This window comes from Meles meles, chromosome 8 (assembly GCF_922984935.1).
Source record: "Meles meles chromosome 8, mMelMel3.1 paternal haplotype, whole genome shotgun sequence".
Classification (NCBI taxonomy): Eukaryota; Metazoa; Chordata; class Mammalia; order Carnivora; family Mustelidae; genus Meles; species Meles meles.
The window spans coordinates 18,857,094-18,880,748 of NC_060073.1; the positions used below are offsets into that span (position 1 = coordinate 18,857,094).

The following is a 23,655-nucleotide window of genomic DNA, read 5'->3' on the forward strand; positions in this document are numbered from 1 at the left end:
CTTTTCTTATTGGGAGTGTTAAATTTAGCGCAGTGCCTGATGGAGTACATTTAATTGGGAGCTGTTGTTACTTAAGAATTAGAAGCGGGGGATAGTTGACGAGTACAGACAGTACGGGCAATGTCACGGAGTCAGCAGAGGCTAGAGTCAAGGGCAAGGAAATTCCATCTCCAACAGTGCTAACCTCTCAGAACTGTACTTCTGCCATGTGATAAGCACCCAGAATGGGAACTAACACGTAGTCCTCCATAAGCATTTGTGGCCTGAATGGACGTCGTCCTTCAGGATCCTCAGACTTGAGTTACGTCCCAGCCCCTCTCCTCAACCCTGCCTCATTCTCTTGCATTCTCAAACCTCACTAAACCCTTCATCATGACCCTGTTTCTCAGACTAAAAACCCTGGAGATGACCTTGAGTCGTCTCTACCCCTCCCCCTACTTCTGAGAAGTCACAGCTGGATTCCAAGAAATGCCTCTTGACTTTGTCATCCCCGAACTCCCAGTGCCTGTCTCTTCTCAGCAGCAGCCTCCTATCTTGTCTTCCCCTGGCCAGTGCGGGCCAGCAGGCGCGAGATAAAGCCGGAGAGCCGTGGCCCCCCGGGGCTGCGGCCCACACCACCATATTTCTCCGCCCACACCAGCTTCCAGCAAGGAATCAGACGCTCCTGGTGACCCAGTTGCTTAAGATTCCTTGCTATTTCATCCTTAAGTCCTTACACCCTGTGCCCAAGCCGGTCCCAGCTCTCCTCCTACGACCTCCTCTGCGCTGCACATTTGTACCTACTAGCAGCTGCTCTGTGTTCTCTTCCACTGAAGCTTCGTGCGGGCGGAGCCAAGCTGAGAGACAGAGATATTTATAAGTACAAAGTGGGTGTCAACTTTTGCGGTTGCCAACATTTTAAACAAGCCCAATTCCACCTCCCCTCCATTCGAATTTTGAAATTCCTGTCCACCTCCTCATCTTCCATCTCAAAGCCTGTGAGTTCCTGTCCTCTCGATAAGCCTAAAAACCTTGGTGGCTAAGAGATGTGACCTGGGAAGAAGTGTGGGAAATAGAAGTGAATTCGGCATCTACAGACAACTGCACAGAGTAAAAGGTGTTGAGATGACTGGCATAAATAGACCTACCACCTGATAGGATATTTTTTTGGTGGCCTATCTCATGTCCTGCCCATATATCCATTAGCTCACACCCATAAAACACCCCCATCAGCAAAATAGGACCCCCATTTAACTAGAAAAGTGAAGCTCAGAAGGGTTAAGTCACTTACCCAAAACTAGTAAGTGACAAAGCCAGGGTTCAGACCTGGACCTGCAAGTCTGAGGAATTTCTGATAGTGTGCTGTGCACATCCATTGAGTCCTGCTGTTTTTTCTGCATAAAAATAAGGGAACAGACTTAAGTTAAACACAGAACTCCACGTGAGGGAACCTGTGACTTTATAATAGCGAAAGGGTCAATGTCGCATTTTATGCTTGCATGCTGAGAAACCCGATAACCTGGCTTAATTATGAAAAGGAATTTATCAGCCCCAAGTAACAGAAATGGCCAGCAGTTAATCCAGCGGTTGGAACAAGGCATTCGGAGTCCCACTGTTCTCATCACTTCTGTCCATGGGCCTCTGCCTGCTCTCCCTCTCAGACGGGCTCACTCAATGTACCAGCAAGGGGCCAAAAGGCAGCTCTACTCACGTGACTTCTTAGAGCTTGTAATTCCAGAGAACAAACAAATCCCCTGGAGGACTCTGGCACTGAACACATGGCAGTTGGTAAACCGCTGAGTGTGTGGGGAGCACTCCGCGGCTCTACCAGCCAGACCTGAGTCACGGGCCCAGCTTAAGGGGTGAGGATGTGGGGTCCAGCCTACTGGAACCATGTTCTTTGAGCTGGAGGAGCATGGCTCGTCAACAGAAGGTTGTCCGGGCCAAGACACTGCAGCCCAGCCAAAAGAAAGAGTTTGAATAGAAAGGGAAACAACACAGTCCATAGAGAACATATAAGTTCTGAAAATCGATGAACCTGAGAAAAGCACAGGGACTGATGTGAAGCCTTCTCTGCACCAGTATGTCCATAGATTATCTCCGTCACCCCATCAAGCACAAACTATCCCCATTTTCTTTTCAAGTGTGCAGAATGGAAGCTCAGATTAAAACAACTTGCTAGGAAGGGGCGGAGCCAGAATTGAGACCCAGGTAGGTTTGGCTCCAAACCCTGCCTGCTTTCCACAGCAGCGCAGTGCCACGCTGGAAGGAACCAGTCACAGGGAGATTTTGGGTAGGACAGATAGAAGAACCCGGGAGCCATGGCCCTGGGGGAGTTCATTTCCAACTGTCCATACATGCCCCGAGGGCAGGACGACACAAGAGGGCCTCCAGCCTTACAGTCACAGCCCGGCTCATCGGGGCCGCTGAGAAATGCTTTACGTGCATCGGTACAGTGTCCTCTCCATGGGAAGAGAGGGCTACCAGGGAGCTGCCCCTATCCTTACTTCCTACCAAGGCAATGAATCACCTGGTGCTGTTGTTATCACAGGAGCCACAGGAGAAAGATCAAAAAGGAAGAGCCATGGGGCTAGGCGAGGGGTGGGGGTGGGGGGCGGTGGCTGGAATGAATGGATGAATGAATACAGAGTCTTAGAAAAGAAATTGAAATAATTGGAGAAAAGTTATGATCCTGCGTTTAGAGAGCTACGTGGGAATGTGGCCAGAAAGGGATAGAAAGCTCTAAAAATGGAAAATGAGGACAGCCTATTTGCAGAAACCCTTGACAGTGCAAGGTGGTGAGCGAGGAAACCAGCATGGCTCCAAAGAAAGCTCTCTGACACTCGAGCGTGAAAAGGCAGGGTATGAGACGTGGAAGGAAGGGAAGGAAATCCTGGATAAATTGAGACTTGGGAAAGGTGCCGACAGTAGAAAACACCTTTGGTTATGTGCTGAGCGCGAGGAATAAAGAGAGGATTCATTATATAGGGTTCCACTTGAGGGTTGAGGTGTCAGGTTAACAATCATCAGAAAGCAAAACACTCAGCCCCGATTTGCTTCATTCTTTCACAAGGAAGAGCATTTCTGAACTGGGTCGAGTAAAGCAAAACATGATTTAGAGTTACTGAAACTCCAAATAGAAGATAGTAAGGGAAAACAAAACCTAAACACCTAGCCATTTATAATGAGCTGCAAACACCAAAGCGTTAAAAAACCTTTGCAGAGAAGATTCCAGAACATTTACCAGGCAGGTGAGATAGCTGGGGAGAGAAAGAGAAGGGCCACAGAGCCTGAAGGCTGCAGATGTCTTGACACTGAGAAAAGATGAAAAGGTAGATTCTGGAAACTCGAGGTGGGTATATTTGAGGTGAATTCCTCCCCCAAATTTTTCTGGCATATAATATAAAACTGTGGGCTTGAGAACCCCTAGAAAAAGAATCAGTATCTTCACTAAGCAAGATAAGGTAGATGATAATATCAACAATAATTTATTATTTATTTGGATGGCCGTTAGGAAAATTCCCTGGACATGGTGTGCCTCTGTTATGTTACCCGACTGGGGAGACAACCAGGGAAACTTGATCTCAGATATCACCCGGTCAGGCAGACTGAGAGCCCACTCACCCCTGTGCCCCTCTCCCCCCAGCTGGTGGCCCACTGGGTGCACATCTGGAGAAAAGTCCTAAAGCTCCATTCTTCCAGCTCTGCATTTGGTCAGCTCAGTAGTTTCCGGTGCCTGCTACACTCACCACCTTTGCAGCTGGCACTGCTATTGGGAGGAAAAGTTAACATTTGGACGTCAGCATCAAGCTTCTAAAATAGCTTGAAACAAGGGGCTGAAAGCAAAAGGATGAATGAACAAGCAGTGGAAAGACTTGCATTTGTTTTATCTATTTATTTCAGCTTACGATGGTGCAAGTTCACTGTCTTACAGTTCTGTAGGCCAGAAGTCTGGAGACAGGTCTTGCAAGGTTAAAATCTAGGTGTTGGCAAGGCTGTATTTCTTCTGGAGGCCCTAGGGGACGATTATGCCAGGCCCTTTGCAAGCTGTGTTCCTTGGCCTGTGGCATCTTCATCCATCCTCAAAGCCAGCAGCGTAGCATTTTCCCTCTCGGAAAGACCTGCAGTTAGATTTGATTTTATTTCTTTAATGAGCTGCACAAGCACAGGATGGAGGAAGTGTGGCTTGACAGTGGTGCCTGTGGAAAAGGCTGGGGGCTTCCTGCCCATGTCCTTTGGAACTGAAACCAGTTTTGTTTTTTTTTTTTTTACACTTTTCCAACGAGTATTTATTATTAGGCCATGATTCAGAATCCCAGGGTGGGGATCACCATGCATCCAGGTCCCCCTTCACCACCCTGGGAGAAGGACGGAGGACAGAGGAGAGGTGGGTGGAGCCAGTTCAGATCTTCCCAGGAAATGTGCCTTCTGCTCGGCGGTCGTCCCAGGCGGACACCCAGGATATGAGGCAGAGGGACTTGTACACACGCCGGTACCATTCGCACACGGAGACATCGCCCCCTTTAGCAGTCATTGCCTTCTCACAGCGGTGGAAGTCCAGGTAGTTCTGCCAGCAGTTCCTGGTCTGGTTCTGGTTGGGGAAGCGGCTGTCAAAAGGGGCAGTCTGGTAGTTCTTGATTTTGAATGGAGCAGCTACCAAGAAAGATGATAGTTCTCCCCCACCCTTTATTTTAGGTGCAAAAAGGTGAGACAAAGGTATGTTTGTCTCCCTATAAACCATTCCTCTCCCCAGGATGAATCAGCCTCTTGTTACGGACTTGCTGTAGATCCTCCAAGAGGTATTCTATGCACATAAAAGCAAATGCATACTTTTCTAACGTAAATGATTGCATACTGTACACTTTTTCTTTACTTAACAGTAAATCTTAGAGATTATTTTATGTCCCTTATATGAAATAATTGTTTATTCCTTTATAAAGGGTACATAGTATTCCATTGTGCGTGTGTGTGTATGTATGTGTGTGTGTATATATATATATTTAAGAATTTATTCACTGGGTCCTCTGTTGCTGGATGTAGATTATTTTCAATATTCTGCTATTACACACAATGCTGCAGTGAATAGCATGTCATTTCAAACATACGGGCATGTATCTGAGAAGCAACTTTTCAAGAAGTGGGATCATGGAGTCAAAGGGCCTGTATGATTTATATAGTAGGTATTGTCCAATTGCCCAGTTGTTCCAGTTGGCTGTCCCACTGGCAATATATGTGCTTTTCTGCCTCCTCACCAGTAGGGCAGGTTATAAACCTTAGTGTTCTCTGACAACTTGAGAGTTAAAAAAAATGATGACATGATTTTGTGATTTTTTTATTCTAATACTTATTTGTATTTTCTTTTTTATTAATTGTTTATATCTTTTACCCATTTTTTTACTGAGTTGTCTTTTTCTCAGAGCTCTTTATATATTAAAGAAATTTGCTCTTTGTGATATGAGTTGCAAATAAGTTTTCCATTTTGTTGTTTGTCTTTTTTTTTTTTAAGCACTTGGTCTTTTTTTTTTTTTTAAGATTTTATTTATGTATTTGACAGAGGGAGAGAGACAGCAAGAGAGGGAACACAAGCAGGGAGAGGGAGAGGGAGAAGCAGGCTTCCCACTGAGCAGGGAACCTGATGCAGGGCTCAATCCCAGGACCCTGGACCATGACCTGAGCTGAAGGCAGATGCCTAACAACTGAACCACCCAGGCGTTTTTTTGGTTGTTGTTGTTGTTTTTAAAAGTACGCTCCACATCTAGTGTGGAGACCAATGTGGGGCTTGAACTCGACCCTGAAATCAAGACATGAGCTGAGATTAAGAGCTCAAAGCTTGACCAGCTGAGCCACATGGGAGCCCCTCTTTAGATTTTGTTTCTGGCAGTTTTGCCATGTAAATATATTTCTCTATTAAGCTGCTGGAAATGTATCTATCAATTTTTTTTTATGACTTCTGGATTTTATGTCATACTTCAAAGTTCTTCACTATAAAATTTTTTAAAAAGTTATCACTTGATTTCTTTCAGTATTTTTTTGTTGTTGTTTAATTTTTGCCTTTAAATATGTGATCCATTTGTTACTTCTTTTGGTATAAGACATGATGTACGGATCCAACTTATTTTTTTTTTTCCAAATGGCTACACATTGTTCCCATACAGTTTATTGAATCATGTACCTTTTCTTCTCTGATTTAAAATCCCACTTTTAGGGGCACCTGGCTGCCTCCATAGGTGGAATCACAAGCTTGAGCTCCATGTTGGGTTTATTTAAAAAATTATTAAAAATAAAATAGATTTATTAAAAAAATAAATAAACTTAAAATCCCACTTTTATAGTATTCTAATTCCAGGATGTATTTGGATCTAATACTGGATTTTATTATTTATTATTTTTTTTAATATTTTATTTATTTATTTGAGTGAGAGAGAGCATGAGCGAGGAGAAGGTCAGAGGGAGAAGCAGACTGCCAGTGAGCTGGGAGCCCGATGCGGGACTCGATCCCGGGACTCCAGGATCATGACCTGAGCTGAAGGCAGTCGTGCAACCAACTGAGCCACCCAGGCGCCCTAATACTGGATTTTATACTCCATTCCACTGCTCTACTTCTTTTGATACCTTTGAAAGAAATTATAGTTTATTGATATTTTAAATTACATTTCAAATGAAAGCTAGAAATTTGTTGGAAAAGTTTGGGAAATAGAAAAAATAATACAGAGAAAATAAATATCATCCCTGAACCTACCAAAAATAACTAAATATTTTGGTTTTATTCATCCAATCTTTTCCTATGTAATTGTATTTTTTTGACTAGCCTGAGATGATACTATGTAGGTCTAATTTTCCATCCCCCAAATTTAGTGTGATCTCAGTGCCCTAAATGGAACCAGTGGTCATCTTACACAGACTGAATCCACTCCTCTTTCGCCATCCTCCCAGATACCTGTGCAAGAGATGGACTCTTCCAGCTCCTTCCCAACCCCATCATTCTAGTCACCATGCTCTCTTATTTTCTCTTAGATTCACAGGTCCTAGAGTTTGAAATCCTCTCAATATACTCTTGAAGAAGACCAGGTGAGGGGAAAATAACCTATAAAAGTTAGAATGCTTTTAACTGCAAGAAACAGAGGATTCAACTCAAAATGGTTCAAACAAGGGGTGCCTGGGTGGCTCAGTGGGTTAAGCTTCTGCCTTCAGCTCAGGTCATGGTCTCAGGGTCCTGGGATCGAGCCCCGCATTGGGCTCTCTGCTCAGTGGGGAACCTGCTTCCCCTCTCTCTCTCTGCCTGCCTCTGCCTACTTGTGATCTCTGTCTGACGAATAAATAAATAAAATCTTTTAAAAAAGTATAAACATCCATTTTTATTTGGTATTTATTATGGCAATGTGCAAGTGCTTACATATAGAAAAACAGATCATTTTATTAAAATTACTTTCCTTTTCTTCTTCATTATATCACACTTGGAGCATTATATAATCAATTGTATTGATTTTTTCAAAATCAATTACATTGATTATATTGAAAAATCAAATTATATTTCAAAATCATTATATTGATTTTTTCTACTGCTCTGTCAGTAGATTTCATTCTCTATGAGTTTCACTTCAGTGTAGGAAAGAAGGCATTCCAAAATACTTGGCATTCAAAAAACTTGAAATAGGGGCACCTGGGTGGGTTAAAGTGGGTTAAAGCCGCTGCCTTCAGCTTAGGTCATGATCTCAGTGTCCTGGGAGCCTGCTTCCCTTCTCTCTCTCTGCCTGCCTCTCTGCCTACTTGTGATCTCTCACTGTCAAACAAATGAATAAATAAATTTTTTTAAACTGAAAAAAAAAAACAACAAACCCACCAAACTTGAAATAAAAGAAATTAGGCCAGAGAGGATTGAGACCCATGGGCTCATAGAATAAAGTCTAGACAGCTTATCCTGTCATTTAAAATCCTTCATGATCAAATTCAAAACCCATCTTTCTGGACCTGTCTCACAGCAACGTCCTTGGATTTCATACTTCAGCCACACCAGGATTATTCATCTTCCAAACACACCAAGCAATAGTCACACGCATACTGAGTGCTTACAGTATGCCAGGCTCTGTGCTGAATATTTCACATGGAGTATGTCTTTCAGTCCTGTCGACAAGCCAGTGAGGCATAGGTACTTTTCTTGTCACAGGTGGGGAAACTGAGGTCACACAGTGTTGGAACTGGGATTCAAACCCAAGCAGTGTGATGCCAGTCGCTGCTCTTTCCCATAACTGTGTTGCCTCCCAGGGGATACCCCTGCTCCCTATCCTCTCTCCCAGGATACCTTTTGCATCTCTTGCTGCCTGTCAAGTTCTAGTGCAGCCTTCAACTTCTTTAGGTGTCACTTTGTTCATTAACTCTTGCTGGATCGCTCCACTTAGCATTAACTTATTTTCCCAGTGTTCCCATTGCACTTTGTCTACGGTTTTTGCTACTCTTTACTTTTTTTTAAGATTTTATTTATTTATTTGACAGACAGAGATCACAAGTAGGCAGAGAGGCAGGCAGAGAGAGAGGAGAGAACAGGCTCCGAGCAGAGAGCCCAATGTGGGCTTCGATCCCAGGACTCTGGGATCACGACCTGAGCCGAAGGCAGAGGCCTTAACCCACTGAGCCACCCAGGCGCCCCTTTACTACTCTTTAAAAAAACTGAGGTGGCAGGGATAAATTGCTCTGTGCCACTCGTGTCTCTCCCTGCCCCTTCCCCCTACTCCAACCACCGCTCAGCTGGGTTGTGGATTGGGTTTCCATCCCAAGCTGTCCCCCTGCACAATCACTCCAGACTCTCCCCATCTGCCCACTCGTTGCACTGTGCTGGGTAAACACAAGCAAAGTGATTCAACCCCCACCCCACTGATGCCACCACTGCACGTGCACGCGCACACGCACACATGCACACACACACACACACACACGCATGTTCAGAATCAGAATGCAGTGCCTGTCATCAAAGGACACTATTGTCAGAAACAGGGATCAAGATGCCACGGGGCCACAGGGATTCTTTCCCTTACCCGCTGCGGCAGGACATACCTTTCCTTTCTTCCCCCCTTTCCTCTTTTCCAGCGACTGTCACTCCCTGAGGTTCCTGCAGCCCATGGATAGTATTGTCTCCTGCCAGGCCCACCGCCACCGCTGTTAGCTCAAAGAAGAGTGGGTCTCTTCCCAGCCTCCTCCAATTGAAAAGCTGACATTCGTCCCCCAAGAATGTGTCAATTATGGTGTCGACATATGACATTCCATAACCAAACATAAGGGATTTGGGGCTCTGACGGTCTGGAGTTATTTGTACCTCCTGTTCCATCAGCATGGGTCAAAGAGAACTTGGAACAATAGCTCAGAGAATGAGCCTGGGTTTGGGGAGAAACTCAGTGAGCGTCCTACATCTTCACCCCAGTTTTGACTCCCCCAGTGTTGCAGCTGTCTGCTGCTCTAATAACCCAGAAGTTATGATTTAGGACAATCCTCTCAGGGCACCTGGGTGGCTCAGTTGGTTCAGTGTCTGCCTCTGGCTCTGGTCATGATTCCAGGCTCCTGCCATCGAACCCCGCATTGGGCTCCCTGCTCACTGCTTCTCCCTCTCCCTCTCCGCCTGCCGCTCCCCTGCTTGTGCTCTCTCTCTCCCACTCTGTCAAATAAATCTTTTTAAAAATCTGTTATTCTAAAAAAATTGAAAATAAAACAGTCTTCTGTGTCCCTTGCCAGCCTGCCACACTCGCTGCAGTCAGGGTGGCTGGCTGAGCGTGGAATCCTCTCGAAGGCCTCCTCAGGCTGCGAGCGGCTGATGCCGCAGCCTCCGCGCTGGGTTCTGGGCCAGCTTCCAGCTGCACGAGCCCTGCCCTTCAGAGGGCTCAACGCCTGGTTGAATGCTCTATGGTCACCCTTCAAACCCTTGATTTTTGAACAAGAGGCCCAGCTTTTTCATCTTGCACCAGACCTTGCAAATCTGGTAGCTGGTGCAGACCTGGGCTGTTGGCCACCACATCTTCATAAATGGCCTTTCCATGCAGCCTGGGCTTTCTCACATCAAGAGAGTTTCGAGAGGGAGTGAGCACTGGGCAGAAGCAGTATCTCTCTTTAGGACCCAACCCAAGTCCTCCTCTTAAGAGGGGAGTGGCAAGGTCACCAGTATGAAAAGAGCCTGGCGGATGGGAAATACTATCCTGGCTGTTTTTGGAAAATGCCGCTTGCCTCATCTGCTAAGAGCAGGTCACCTCCCCATCCCCGGGCCTCAACCTCCCCATATTCTGAAGGGGGCTGGAGGCTCAGTCCCCTTCTGGGGAGAGGTCACGGCAGAGTTGGGAACCTGACCCTCACAGGCGCCCCCAACTTTCCTATTCCAGGGTTACTTACCAGGCATTCAGAGGAACTGGAACCCTGGGGGGCATGGCTAGAACCCCCACCCAGGAGCTTTAAATGTTTGCTCCCCAGAGAGCTGAAATCTCTGGGGAAGGCAGAGACTGCAGCCCCGACATCTGTTTCTCCTGCCAGCATCTCTGCTGGGCTAACACTTCCTCCTCTTTCATTTCTCCCTGGGGCATGTTATTGTCTTTCTCATTAACTTCCCCTCAACTCCCAGCAAGGTCCCTAGACGCTGAGCTCTGTTAATTTCCCTGTAATCCACTGGCAAGCCAGGAAGCTAATTAAATTGTGAGCTTGTGTGGGTGCTCTCTCTGTCACTCTTGGACTCTCTCAGTCTCTCTCCGGTCCGTCTCCTCCCTTGCTTTTCCTTTCTGACTAGCCCTGTGTAGTTTACATTCATCTGCACACTTTGTCTTCTTGTAGGTCTCCCTGATGGCGCTTCTCATGTCCCCTATCTCTCAGCCAGAGTAATCTTAAAGTACAGCTCGGCGCTCTGTCCCCTCTGCTGCAGGATAATCTGAGCTCCTAAACTCGGCATCTAAGTGCATGCACCTGACCTGCCATACCTTCCCATCACAAACCCTAAGGTTTCCTCCCCCAGCCCTGTCTAGGCCACCTCACAACTTTGCTCATATTCTTACCTTTGATGGGATCCCACCCCTACTCTTCCACCTCACTGCCAAATCCTTGCCATTATTTAAAAATAGCCTTCTCTGTGGGGTACCTGTCTCACTCAGTCAGGACACGATCAACTCTTGATCTCAGGGTTGTGAGTTCAAGCCCCATGTTGAGTGTAGAGCTTAGTTTTTTTAAAATGTGGGCTGCCTGGGTGGCTCAGTGGGTTAAAGCCTCTGCCTTCAGCTCAGGTCATGATCTCAGGGTCCTGGGATTGAGCCCCTCATTGGGCTCTCTGCTCAGCAGGGAGCCTGCTTCCCCTTTCTCTCTGCCTGCCTCTCAGCCTACTTGTGATCTCTCTCTCTCTCTCTCTCTGTCAAATAAATAAATAAAATCTTCTTTAAAAATGTAAAAGAGCTTTACAAATCAAAACCACAATGAGATATCACCTCACACCAGTCAGAATGGCTAAAATTAACAAGTCAGGAAATGACAGATGCTGGCGAGGATGCAGAGAAAGCGGAACCCTCCTGCACTGTTGGTGGGAATGCAAGCTGGTACAACCACTCTGGACAACAGCATGGAGGTTCCTTTGAAAATAGAACTACCCTATGACCCAGCAATTGCACTACTGAGTATTTACCCTAAAGATACAAACATAGTGATCCGAAGGGGCACGTGCACCCGAATGTTTATAGCAGCAATATCTACAATGGCCAAACTATGGAAAGAACCTAGATGTCCATCAACAGATGAATGGATAAAGAAGATGTGGTACATATACACAATGGAATACTATGCAGCCATCAAAAGAAATGAAATCTTGCCATTTGCGACAACGTGGATGGAACTAGAGGGTATCAAGCTTAGTGAAATAAGTCAATCGGAGAAAGACAACTATCATATGATCTCCCTGATATGAGGAAGTGGAGATGCAACATGGGGGGTTAGGGGGGTAGGATAAGAATAAATGAAACAAGATGGGATTGGGAGGGAGACAAACCATAAGTGACTCTTAATCCCACAAAACAAACTGAGGGTTGCTGGGGGGAGGGGGGTTGGGAGAGGGGGGTGGGGTTATGGACATTGGGGAGGGTATGTGCTATGGTGAGTGCTGTGAAGTGTGTAAACCTGGCGATTCACAGACCTGTACCTCTGGGGATAAAAATACCTTATATGTTTATAAAAAAATAAAAAATTAAAATTTTAAAAAATGTAAAAGAGCTAAATTTAAAAAGATCTTCCCTACACACACACCCCCACACACTGCTGGTGGAATTTCTCCCTTCCTGAGCTTTCATAGCACTTACCAGCTCAGCTCCCGAGGCTGATCTCTTTCACCTATTAGGGTTCTTTCTATGCATATCCAGCTACTCCCACTAAATGATTAGCTCCTTGAGGGCAGGGTCTCTAGATCTTTTTCATCTCAGCTTCTTCCTGGGCACTTACCTTAAGACTGTGCCTTAAAACCTTCATTGGTGTTTCCTGGCCCAAGATGGCAACTGGGGCTCCAGACTTCGTGTATGCATTCCAGGAAGAGGGAAGAGAAAAGGGATAGCAAAAGAGAGGGCCTTCTAGCTGAGTTGGCCCCTTTCAAGCACTTTCTCTCCCAATAGCTTCTGTTCACATCTCATTGGCCATGCCTAGCCCCAGGAGAAACCGGGTACATTGCTTCCCTTTAAACTCAAGAGCCCATCCCTTGTTTTACAGATGAAAATATATGATCCAAAGAGGATCATAGAATTAGGGAGCCTGCTGAACATAGTGGTTAAGGATCAGGTTGTGGAGCTAAACACACCTGGGTTTCAATCCCTCCTCTCCCTACATATAACCACTTCATTCCTCATTTGTAAAATTGGGTTAATTGTATCTACTTCAGGGGATGTTAAGAAAATTAAATAAGGGAACGGATGTGAAAAAGCACCTACCACGGTTTAAGACACAGTTATTGTTCATTGTCTTAGTTTGGGTTCGAGACAAAGATTTGGGTGTAAGTAGATTATTTAAAAGTTAATTCCAAGAAGCAGGGTGAAGGAGTAGGGAAGTGAGACAAGGAAGGGAGAAAACCAAATAAAGCAAACAGAGAAGAGTGGGTTTTTCCCACGGGTGACTCCAACTTCATGCTAGAGTCTCTTAGGCTGGAATGTGTCTGACAATCGGGAGTTGTCCCACTGAGGGCCTGAAACCCATAGCATTTACCCACTACTCTGGACCCTGCTTGCTTGAGGGTTCCTCTGGGGGTGTTAATTCTCCACTTGCAGCCGGCTCCACACTCACTTTCCCAGCCAAAAGGTCCCGGGAGAGATTCAGGAACTGTTGGCCAACAACCTTGAGGTCGACCTGGGGGTGGGGGTGGGGGTCACTAATAGTATCTGCTACACTCAGTAAAAGGAGTGCATTAAAATTGTTGTTGCGTTATAATCGCTGCACAACAAAGTAGGAGCGGGCAGGAAGTACAACATAGCCTAGGGCTTTTTCACCTCATCCTTTCATTCTGGCACACTCGTGCCCCCCACTCCAGCCTGCCCTAGTCACCCACTGGCTCATGGCATCCTCTTTCTCCAGATCTCTTTCCCAGTGGCGCCTAACACAAACCCTGCTGTCCTCCGCCCCAGCCACCTGTCTCCCCGACCCTGACTGCTCCTGTGGAACTTTTTATGGACCCAGGGAAAGTGTCAAATGGCTTTCAGCCTGAGCCAGGCCCCCACCAGGATATAATGGTCTTGCCTAGAGAACCCTGCCTTCCTCCCTGCCCTCCCACCATTGGAATGACACCATTAGAATGACACTTCAAAAAATGCCATTTCAAGATGGCAGCCTCACCCTTCTGGTCCAGAAGAGGATCAATGTTCTAACAGGCTTGTGGCTGACACACATCAGCATCCTGCCTTCCTCAGCCCTCCTGCCACATCCCTGCGTGGCTCATCCCACTCTTACCTTGCCTCACGCCTTCCCATAGGCTCCTGACCCAAGCTTTTGAATCCGGTGAAGGACACAGTCATGATCTAACCAAGGCTAGACAGGTACTTCACCCAAGGCCCCAAATATCCCCAGTGCCCAGCGCTAAATGCCTCTGTTCATTTCCTTCTGTTGAGGCAAGTATGCATTCATCCTTCACCTAACACCTGAAGAAAACTTAATGAGCCCATCATCATTATCAATGCCTTCATGAGAACTAACCTGCATCAGACTAACTGGGGTCACATGAGTTTTTGAGAGTTCCAGAAGGAAAGCTCCAGAGGGCGGACGGCTTCTCAGGGCACTAGGCTTCTCTGGGTCCACACACAGGGTCTGTGGCAGAGCCAGGACCAGAGCACAGGCCTTCTGCATCAGTCAGAGGGAGATGGAGGGCACCAGCTCCTGGCAACTGAGAGTAGGGCTCTTCTAGAGCCATCCACTCAGTCAACACCTACTGAGTGCCAGGCAGGTGCACACCCCCACAGCTGTTGGGAGAGAACAGCAACCCTGAAGAGGGAGTCCAAGATGGCTGCAGGGGTCAAAACCCAGAGTGGAGGCCAGTGGGGGGGGGGGGTTCTCTGGTGAGTGCTGAGATGGGAAGACAGCTGTTCCTGACCCTGATGTCTGGCTGGATCCGGCTACCCTCACCCCAGATAGGCAAGGTGTCGGTGTCCCTCTGCAACGGGCCCTCCGAGCTCTCCCAGTGCCTTCTCCTTTCTTGTGGGCACTGGGGAAGCAGCCTAGTCAGCCAAAACTCAATTCTGTCCCAGGGATGCCCTTCCTTTGCATCCTCTCCCCAGGGGGTCCAGCCTGACCCACCGATGTCTGGGGCTTGGTCTTCCTCCTTCCTTCCTATCTATGGGCATTTTCAGATTCGGAGGCAAGGAAGAGAAACTAGGTCACTCCAAGCTCTTTCTTTACTGGTGACATTGACCCATTTATTCTTCCCTTCCCTCAGACCCCCTCCCCCGGTGCCATTCAGCCCAGACATCTGTCCCAGCCAAAATCTCACCTTCCACTGTCCTTGCCGCCCAGGGGCTTGTCCAGTCTGTGTGTTCTGCGGCAGTCCCCTCTCCTCAAACCAGGAAGGAGGCCGGTCTGGAGAGTGCCCTGGGCCACCCCCAGTCTGTCCTCTGCCTCAGGCCTCAGTTTCCCCGTCTGCTAACTTGGGTTGATGATGTGTGTTCTGTGGAACCAGAGCCTGAAGCTCCAGGGAGGTCACGGATGAGGAAGAGGCCAGGGTTCGGCGCAGCCTGCGCGGGGGCCTCCTCCGTGCGGTGCCCCTAGGCCCTGCGCGGCTCCCCTTCCTCGGCGCGCCCCTCCCTCTCCTTTCTCCTCCTCTCTCCCCCTTCCCGCGGCTCCCCTGCCGCTCCTCGCGCCGGTCAGCTCGCCTTGCTCTTCAGCCGTCCTCGTTCCCTGTCGCCTCGCTGCCTCGCGCCCGCCCCGGGGTCCCAGGGTCCCAGAGCCCCGCCGCCACCGCCGCCACCACCACCAGGCCGGGCCCCGCCGCAGCGCGGGCGGTCAGTGCGCAGCCCCGGCGCCCGCGCGGAGCCGGGAGCCCGGAGTCCGGACCCAGCAACCCCGAGCCGGATCGCTGGCTCGGAGCGGACCCGACCCGCCCGCCGCCCCCAGCCAGGTGAGGGCAGCTCCGGGGCGGGGAGCCAAGCTTTCTCCCGTGTGGAAGCTGGGGCGGGCGAAGGCGCCGGGGTAATCAGATTCCTGGATCGCTGAAAAGCAGGACCTGAGAGCTTTTTCATGAAAGAGGCTCAAGGGCTTTCACTCGGAAGGGATGGATGAAGGAAGGCTGGCATGGGGTCGGGGGGTGGGTAGTCTAGGGTACCTCCTCCCAGGGGATTTCTTCTCTCAGGGGGAAGGATTAATTGGCTTGTGTAAAACGGGGGCTTATCTTCTTGGGAACATGAGGGGCTTTCAAGGTGGGAAGAGGTTCTAGCGAGGCTTGAAGGAGGGGGTAATTGGGGAGTGGGGTTTGGCGAGGAGAGGGGCTCTGAGATCCTCTTCGCCTGACATCGCGGCACCGCCCCCGTCGGTTCCGTGGCTCTTGGTCTGCACAGGTCTCCGTGTCCCAGTTTTGTCTCTTTGAAGATGACTATTTTGAGCCTCACCTGGACAGAACTAGGAACAGCCATTTCCTTTCCTGGAGCTACCCACCTGACACTCTCCCACCTCTGACCGGCCCTGGGAAGGGGGTTTAAGGAAGGATGGGGATCTGGAGATCTAGGGATCTGGGAAATGGCAGTGCTGGTGAGAAATGGGCAGGAGCTGAGTACTGTACACACAGGAGGACCCTCTGGCCCTCGTGGAGTGCACGAGAGTCTACAGGGAGACTGCTGAAGGCGAGGGTGGGCAGGCGCTCCTGGGGCAGGACCTGCTAGGGGGAGGAGTAGGGTTAGAAAGAGCAGAGATGTTCCCATACTCCCAGAAGGCAAAACGCTAGAGTTCTTGCTTGTTTCATTGGCTTTATTTCCTTTTTGCTTTCTTTCTCTTTCACCCTGTATCCCAAGATTCATTCCACTTCTCTCCTCTCCTATTTTTCCAAAAAAGGGAAACCGAGGCTACGGACAGGTTCCCTGGGAGTATCTGTGTCTATGAGGGGAAAAGGTGGTGGAGAGGAAGGCATACTGAATCTGGAGTCAAAAGACCTTGGTTCAAGGATGCCTCAGTGTGCATGATTACCTTGGGCCAAAATTCTTCCCTTGTTTGGGCCTGACTTTCTCATCTATAAAGTGGGAGAGGGCCTACCTGTCTCAAAGGTTTGCTGCAAGACCAGGTGTGTCCAAAGAGCTTTATGAAAGGGAATACTCAGTAGGTGCAATCTTCATCACTGTAGATGGGTCCCCTTCTTCCTCTCTGCCCTCATCAAGGGTATGGCTACCCCATGGGGTGCCTTTGTAGGAATTACAAAAGGTCCCTCCTCCATAGGGAGAGAAGGTTCAGCTGGGTTAGGGACTTGGGGTCTTTATTATGAAAATTAGAAAAAGGCACACTTCCCCAGGTCCAGCAGCTCCACACTGTAGGGCAAGTAGAATGTGGGCTAGATTCTAGTGCCCACCTACCCGAAGACGAATGTCCTTGTGGAGAGTGCTCTGCCCCTGGCAGTCCTTCTCAGCAAGCCCCCAGTGTCTCTAAGAGCCACAGAGCTACACACACTCCTGGAGTACTTCCCAGGCTGTTGCCAGCTCATTTTCTTTCCCACTTTGTCTCCACTTCAGGGCCTTTGGGTATTCAAGCTCCAAAGCCTATGCCCTACAGAAGCATGATGGAGTTAAGCATTGCCTTCACAAGCTCCCAGGGGTAGGAGTTACTGAGTCCCTAACTCCTTATGTCAAGAACTTGACCAGATCACTCTTCTCAAGGCTGAGAAGCATCTGCATACCTGGGCAACACTACCATTCACAAATGGGGTTTGCACCTGCCACCTCAGAGCATCCTCACAGTAAGACTGAGTCAGGTCTCCTTATTTACATAAAAGAAGCCATGCCCAGAGAAGTTAAGGACCTTGCCTAAGGTTTCACATGTTTAAGTGGTAGAGCCAGGAACTGAGCCCAGGTCTAGCTGTCCGTCTTTCCCTCCACCACTACTGAGGAACAAAGCTGCTGACCTCACAGCCTTGCCAAAGCTTTGTTGCACTTGTTGCTCCCCCTCTCTATTCACAGAGCCCCTGGTTCTCTCCTTCCGCTCAGTGACCAGCCCTCAAGCCCGGAGGAGTCAGTCTTACTCTGATTTCACCCGTGGGAGGTTGAGGGGTGCAGACAGAGAGAGCTATGTCAAAATCCAGCTGTTTTGACCTCTTTGCTGCAAGAAGGGCCCCTGGGGAGTCCAGAGGTCCAAAGTGGTGGCTGACCCTTGTGGGTCAGAGGCCAGGAAAGGGGTCAATGAGTAGCTATTTCCTTTCCTGTCCATACGGGGGTTGAAACAGTGGCCATCGGTATACAGAACTAGTGCTTGAGTGAGGGGCAGGCCAAGGTCCATAGAATAGCCACAGGAAAATTTAGCACATCAGGCTGAAAGAAGCAGATGCCCTGACCACCCTCTGTGGTGCCAAGGTGGGGAGGGGGTAAACCCAGCTGATAGGTTACAGGCCCCTTCCACCAAAGCATTTCTGCTTGTATCTGTGTTACAGGTGTGTGAGCCTTCACTTGAGAAAGGGGTTCGTTTCTTACCAAAAAAAAAAAAAAAAAAAAAAAAGGAGACTCACTGGCTTAATCTTCTGGTTCCCAAAGTGCAGTCCCTAGACCATCAGCATCTGCATTACTTGGAATTTGTTAGAAATGCAAATTCTCAAGCCTCATCCTAAACTTACTGAAATTCGGGGGGGGGGGTGCGGGCCCAACAACGTGTGTTCTAATAAGCCGTCTACATGACACTGAGGCCCGCTGAAGCTTGAGAACGGCTGACCTTGTCCAGGAAACAGAGTCCTAGTTGTGGGTCAGGTGCGGAGCCGTGAATATAACGCGCCTCCCAGTCTCGGAACTCTGGGCATTTGCGGGCAGCCCCTACACATGCCCCATCTCCTTCCCCTTCTGCCTCCCCTCCCAGGCACCATGCTGCTGCTCCTGCTGGGCCTGCTGGGCCCTGCCGCCTGCTGGGCCCTGGGGCCCGCAGTAGCGGGCTCGACGGAGCTGCGCTCGGCCTTCTCGGCGGCACGCACCACCCCCCTGGAGGGCACATCAGAGATGGCGGTGACCTTCGACAAGGTGTACGTGAACATCGGCGGCGACTTCGACGCGGCCACAGGCCAGTTCCGCTGCCGCGTGCCCGGCGCCTACTTCTTCTCCTTCACGGCCGGCAAGGCCCCGCACAAGAGCCTGTCGGTGATGCTGGTGCGCAACCGCGACGAGGTGCAGGCGCTGGCCTTCGACGAGCAGCGGCGACCCGGCGCGCGGCGCGCTGCCAGCCAGAGCGCCATGCTGCAGCTCGACTACGGCGACACGGTGTGGCTACGGCTGCACGGCGCCCCGCAGTACGCGCTCGGCGCCCCCGGCGCCACCTTCAGCGGTTACCTGGTGTACGCCGACGCCGACGCGCCTGCGCGCGGGCCGCCAGCGTCCCCCGAGCGGCGCTCGGCCTTCTCGGCGGCGCGCACGCGCAGCCTGGTGGGCTCGGACGCGGGTCCGGGGCCGCGGCACCGACCGCTAGCTTTCGACACGGAGCTCGTCAACATCGGCGGCGACTTCGACGCGGCGGCTGGCGTGTTCCGCTGCCGCCTGCCGGGCGCCTACTTCTTCTCCTTCACGCTGGGCAAGCTGCCGCGCAAGACACTGTCGGTGAAGCTGATGAAGAACCGCGACGAGGTGCAGGCCATGATTTACGACGACGGCGCGTCGCGGCGCCGCGAGATGCAGAGCCAGAGCGTGATGCTGGCGCTGCGGCGCGGCGACGCCGTCTGGCTGCTCAGCCACGACCACGACGGCTACGGCGCCTACAGCAACCACGGCAAGTACATCACCTTCTCCGGATTCCTGGTGTACCCCGACCTCGCGCCCGCCGGGCAGCCGGGCCTCGGGCCCCCGGAGCTCTGAGCCCCGCCCGGGGAGACGAGCCCCGGGACGGCCCGGGGCGTGCATGCGGAGCCGGGCCGCGGCCCGAGCGCCCCGCCGGCGCGAGCATGACGGCCCATCCCGTGCGGCTGACTGCCAATAAAGTGGGCCTGCGCCGGCGCCTGTCCGCCTGGGGTCCTGCACTCTGTCCTCTCGGCGACGCTGTGGTCTCCGGCGGGGCGGGAAGGCACGGACTACTGCAGACCGGGGTGGAGGGCGGAGGGCCGAGGGCAGGATCTGGTCAGGCCCTGGGTGGGCGAGGAGATGGGAATGTGATTGAACGGAACCCAACTCGCCCAACCCCTTGAAGGACTCTCGCGTTCCTTTCCAGGCAGTCCCTCTACCTTCTTCCCACAGACCTACGACGTCACTTTGGGTGCAGCTGGTTCTTTCTTATGACAAGGGACCACACCCTGCTCCCTTTCTGGGGAGGATGGGGTTCAAGGAAACAGAACGTTCCTTCTTCTAGCAGGGTGTAGGGGGATGAGCGGTTGATACCTGGTTGCCCCACCTCCTGCCCTCCCAGGACAGGGAGGGTGATTCGCCCAGGGCAGGGTTTAAACAACTTACTTGGGCATAAAAAGACACAGGCTGCAGGCCAGAACAGAACATTTTATGGGACAGCTACACAGAATCAGGACTACATCAGCCAGGCTTAGCTTGTCTCAGTCAGTCCCCTCGCAGCCTCTCCTCCCCTTCCGAAGAGTTCATCTGAGCCTTGTTGAGATGGACCAAAACACCTGCTCCCCCACCCACTCCACCCCGCACCCGCACCCCCATCCCTCCACCCCCGCACCGCCGCCGCGCCGCGCCCCCCCCCCCCCCCCCCCCCCGCCAAGGAAAGGTAATGTGCTTCCACCTGCTTACCTCCACTCCTCCAACAGACCAGACTAAAAATGTCCAGTCTATTCTAGTCTAGATGGGGAACATGGGGCACAGGGACTCCAGAGCACTGGTTGGGATTTAAAAGGGGTATGTAAGTTAGGACTGGGTGGTGTGCATTCACAGGGTCCCCATAGATTCTGCAAGACTTGTCCCAGACTGCCAGGGTAGGAGTTGGAGCATCTGACTTGGCCTTTCTTGGGGCAGCTTTCTTTTCAACATCTCTTGAACATCTCAACCGTGACCCCCAACACACACCTGCAAGTCCTTGCTTTTAGCTCTATGCCTGATGCCTGAGACCCAGGTTTTTAGCCTCCGAGGGCTCAGGGAAGAAAATAAGGAAGGGGCAAACTGGGTTCCAGGGTACAATCCAAGCCCAGAGACCTGAACACAGTGGGAAGGACCATGTGCCAGATGGAAGCCACTGCCCAGGATGGGTCTGGCTTGGGCCACGGGTTGGGCGGCAGTGGTGGATTGGTAGGTGAAAGGGGACGGTCAGGGAAAAAGGTCAAGGATCAATGCCCAGGACCCCAAAGATGGGGGCTTCCCCTGGGGGCAGAAGCCCTTGCACAGGTCCCAGAGTGTTTCCTGTGCTAGCAGGGCGAAGACCTGGGCCCAGTGACCCCTCTCCTCAGCCTCACTAGCCTCATGGAGCCGGTAGACACAGGACAAGCCTGTGAGAAGCAGATGTTCAAAGTCCCAAGGGCTAAGAGGAGGCCCTTTCCGCAGGTCCTGGAACTGCCGCAGCCGCTGCTTAGCACCCTCCAAGTCACTGGGCACATGGTGCTGCAGGAGGAGCCTGAGTCGGCGGCCTGGGCGTGTGGATGCCAGTTCCTCATCCTGGATGTGCAGCTGCCCCATGACATCCAGCTCCAGCCCAGCCCAGAGTAGCTGAAAGGGGAGCCGTGTAAGGGGTGGGCTGAGGTCTGGGGTGCAGGGTAGGGAGCAAGAGTGGGCCGGGTGGGGGGGGGAGCATAAGCAGGCAATAGGACCCATGCTGGGTTGCCCCCCACCCCCCTGCCCAGCAGGCCTAGCTTGAGACATCCCCCTTCCCAACGCTGAGCTTAGGGACCTCTGGACACTCCCTCCCCCATATCCCAGGCTGGAGGAAAGACCTCAAACATCACTTCCGGGGCCTCTGGCTCCTGCAGGCCACCTCCCACGCTGGCGCTGTCCATGGGCTGCCCTGGAGCAGCAGAAAGGAGTCAGGCCCCTGCCAAGCTCCACCCTGAATACCCCAGCCTCCCAGAGGTGCCCCTTAGCTATTTGGTAGAGATGCCTAGAGGTTCTTCTATCTATAAAACCAAGAAGACCATCCCATGTCCCCCTTCCCTTAAACACACGCACACGCACACACACACATTGACATTCACCCTCCCAGGCATAGGTCTTGTGATCCCCAAATCATCATCCCAAATCCAGATACCACCTCGGCAAATGTCCATGACTCCTCCTTCAACTTCTACAGTTCCCTTGGCAAAGAACTCCCGACCACTGGGTCACAAGACACTTCACTTCCCCTCCCTATAATCATCTGGGACAATGTGACCTAAGACAGTGCCAGTGACTCTCCCCAAGGGTCGAGGACCCCTTTAGGAAGAAATCTGCTCCTTCCTTGCCCCTCAGTAGTGATCATGCGGAAGGCAGGGAAGCCAGGCAAGGCAGGTTGTCTGCTGCAACTTCCTTCATCTCACACTCTGGTGTGCTGCCCAGTCCTTAAAATGATGGTCCTGAGCCCAGGGCAGGTCCAGAGGTCCTGTTTGCACATCTAGAATAAGGGCACCACCCACCTCTGTCCAGGGGCTGGTGTTGAGGGCACTTGGGACTACCTCCCTTCATTTGGATCTCTCTGGTTCCAGGGTGAGGGCCCAGACTGTTAACCCCTACTGCACAGGTTAATCTGCTACCGTGCCCACGGTGCATAGGCCCTGCTAGGTTCAGATAGAACCAACTTTAACTGCTATCAGCAGGCAGCATTCCTTGGCTCCCATCCACCCCACCCTAAAGCCCCGTACCTGGATGGTGCTGGGTTGTAGTCACCCCAGGGAGAAGGCAAATGGCTACTATTAGCCAAGCCAGGAATTGCATGGTCCCAGCCATACCCCACCACGTCCTCTCAGTCTTCCTCTCCCCAGCTGCTCTCTGTTCCTGCATCTGCCCGTCACACAACACGACTCCAACTTTCCACTGCAGGCTTCTCAGGCGTTCCCTATTTTGTCTGTCAGTCTTCAATGCGAAACAGGGAGGGGCTGGCTCTGACTTCCCAGGACCTTCCGTCCCATGGAATTGTGGAATCTTAAGTTGCTGGCAGTAGGAGCCTGGCTCCGGCTTCTCAAGCCCTCAGCCTGTTCCGGTCCAGATGGGCGGGTTGCTTGCTTACTAGAAAAACGGTGCCTGGTAGCAAACAGCTTTAGCTTGGCCCTCCCAAGAGGTAGGTAACCAGGCGGTAACACTACCTTACTATCTGTCCTCACCCCCAAAATATCCTGTAGCTGAGCTCAGGCTCTAACACCCAGTCCAGTCCAGCCCAGCCCAGCCTCCAGGGAGCCCCTCAGCAGCCAACAGCACCAGCTGCAAAGCTTGGTTCTGGAACTGCAGTGGTTCTCCAACTACATGGTTGGCTGGCTGGGTGGCCCCGTGGACCAGCAGAGCTGAGCACTTCCACCTCAGGCACTCAGCCACCAGATGTACAGACCCCAGGCTGGCTAGGATAGAGTCCTGTCACCCAGAAGACAGATCTGCAGCTTCTGAATATCTTTTGCGCCAGCCCTGAGACCTCCTTTGCTTGCTTACAACATTCTCAGCTCTGGCTGGAGTCTAGGAAGATTACCTTAGCCCAAACATGATGGGCTGTTAGACTGCAGAGAGCAGGATGCAGGGTTCAAGACTCAAAAATGAGCTTTGGCTCATGGAACCCTATGGATGTTTGGATGGGATGAGTGGGGGTTTCCCGGGTTCCACCCAGACCCCTCGATCGTCAGCTGCCACCAGTCTGCAGTGACAAGGGGTTTTCTCCTGCAGTTGTTGAGGGCCCTCCAGCTTTCAGGAGACGCCGTGCCACACCCATCCTAAGCCCTGTGGACAGTGAGAACTTTTCATTTCCGCTCCAGAGTCCCTCTCTCAGAAGTACGTCCAGGCCTGCAGGTCACCATGTCTGCAACTATACTACTTAGTTCCATTAAAAGAGACTCCTGGGTTGGTATTCACTTTAAGGAAGAGGGGAAAAACTCCTGCTGAATCTCCCCTCTCTCAAGTCAAGCTTACTTCTACCATTAAGCACACAAGA

General features: G+C 51.0%; 2 protein-coding genes across 2 annotated transcripts; one reads left to right on the forward strand and one right to left on the reverse strand.

Annotated features, from left to right (window-relative positions):
* The first annotated feature begins 15,455 nt into the window (after nucleotides 1-15,455).
* On the forward strand, nucleotides 15,456-19,614 carry C1QTNF4 (C1q and TNF related 4). The gene is made up of 2 exons (XM_046014452.1): nucleotides 15,456-15,565; nucleotides 18,487-19,614. The coding sequence occupies exon 2, from the start codon at nucleotides 18,492-18,494 to the stop codon at nucleotides 19,467-19,469; it is 978 nt and encodes a 325-aa protein (XP_045870408.1). The 5' UTR covers nucleotides 15,456-15,565; nucleotides 18,487-18,491; the 3' UTR covers nucleotides 19,470-19,614.
* A 727-nt stretch (nucleotides 19,615-20,341) lies between these two features.
* FAM180B (family with sequence similarity 180 member B) lies at nucleotides 20,342-23,576 on the reverse strand. Its single transcript, XM_046015417.1, has 3 exons — nucleotides 22,385-23,576; nucleotides 21,485-21,555; nucleotides 20,342-21,260 (listed from the first exon to the last, which is right to left on the reverse strand). Exons 1-3 carry the CDS (start codon nucleotides 22,521-22,523, stop codon nucleotides 20,865-20,867), a joined length of 606 nt encoding a protein of 201 aa, XP_045871373.1. The 5' UTR covers nucleotides 22,524-23,576; the 3' UTR covers nucleotides 20,342-20,864.
* Between the last annotated feature and the right edge of the window lie 79 nt (nucleotides 23,577-23,655).

Excerpts from the sequence above, each read along its gene's own strand:
- FAM180B (XM_046015417.1), bottom strand. The coding sequence starts at position 22,523 with ATGCAGGAACAGAGAGCAGCTGGGGAGAGGAAGACTGAGAGGACGTGG. Across the intron at positions 21,556-22,384 it reads TACAACCCAGCACCATCCAG|GGCAGCCCATGGACAGCGCC; the intron begins GTACGGGGCTTT and ends CTGCTGCTCCAG. Across the intron at positions 21,261-21,484 it reads CCCCGGAAGTGATGTTTGAG|CTACTCTGGGCTGGGCTGGA; the intron begins GTCTTTCCTCCA and ends CTCCCCTTTCAG.
- C1QTNF4 (XM_046014452.1), top strand. The coding sequence starts at position 18,492 with ATGCTGCTGCTCCTGCTGGGCCTGCTGGGCCCTGCCGCCTGCTGGGCC.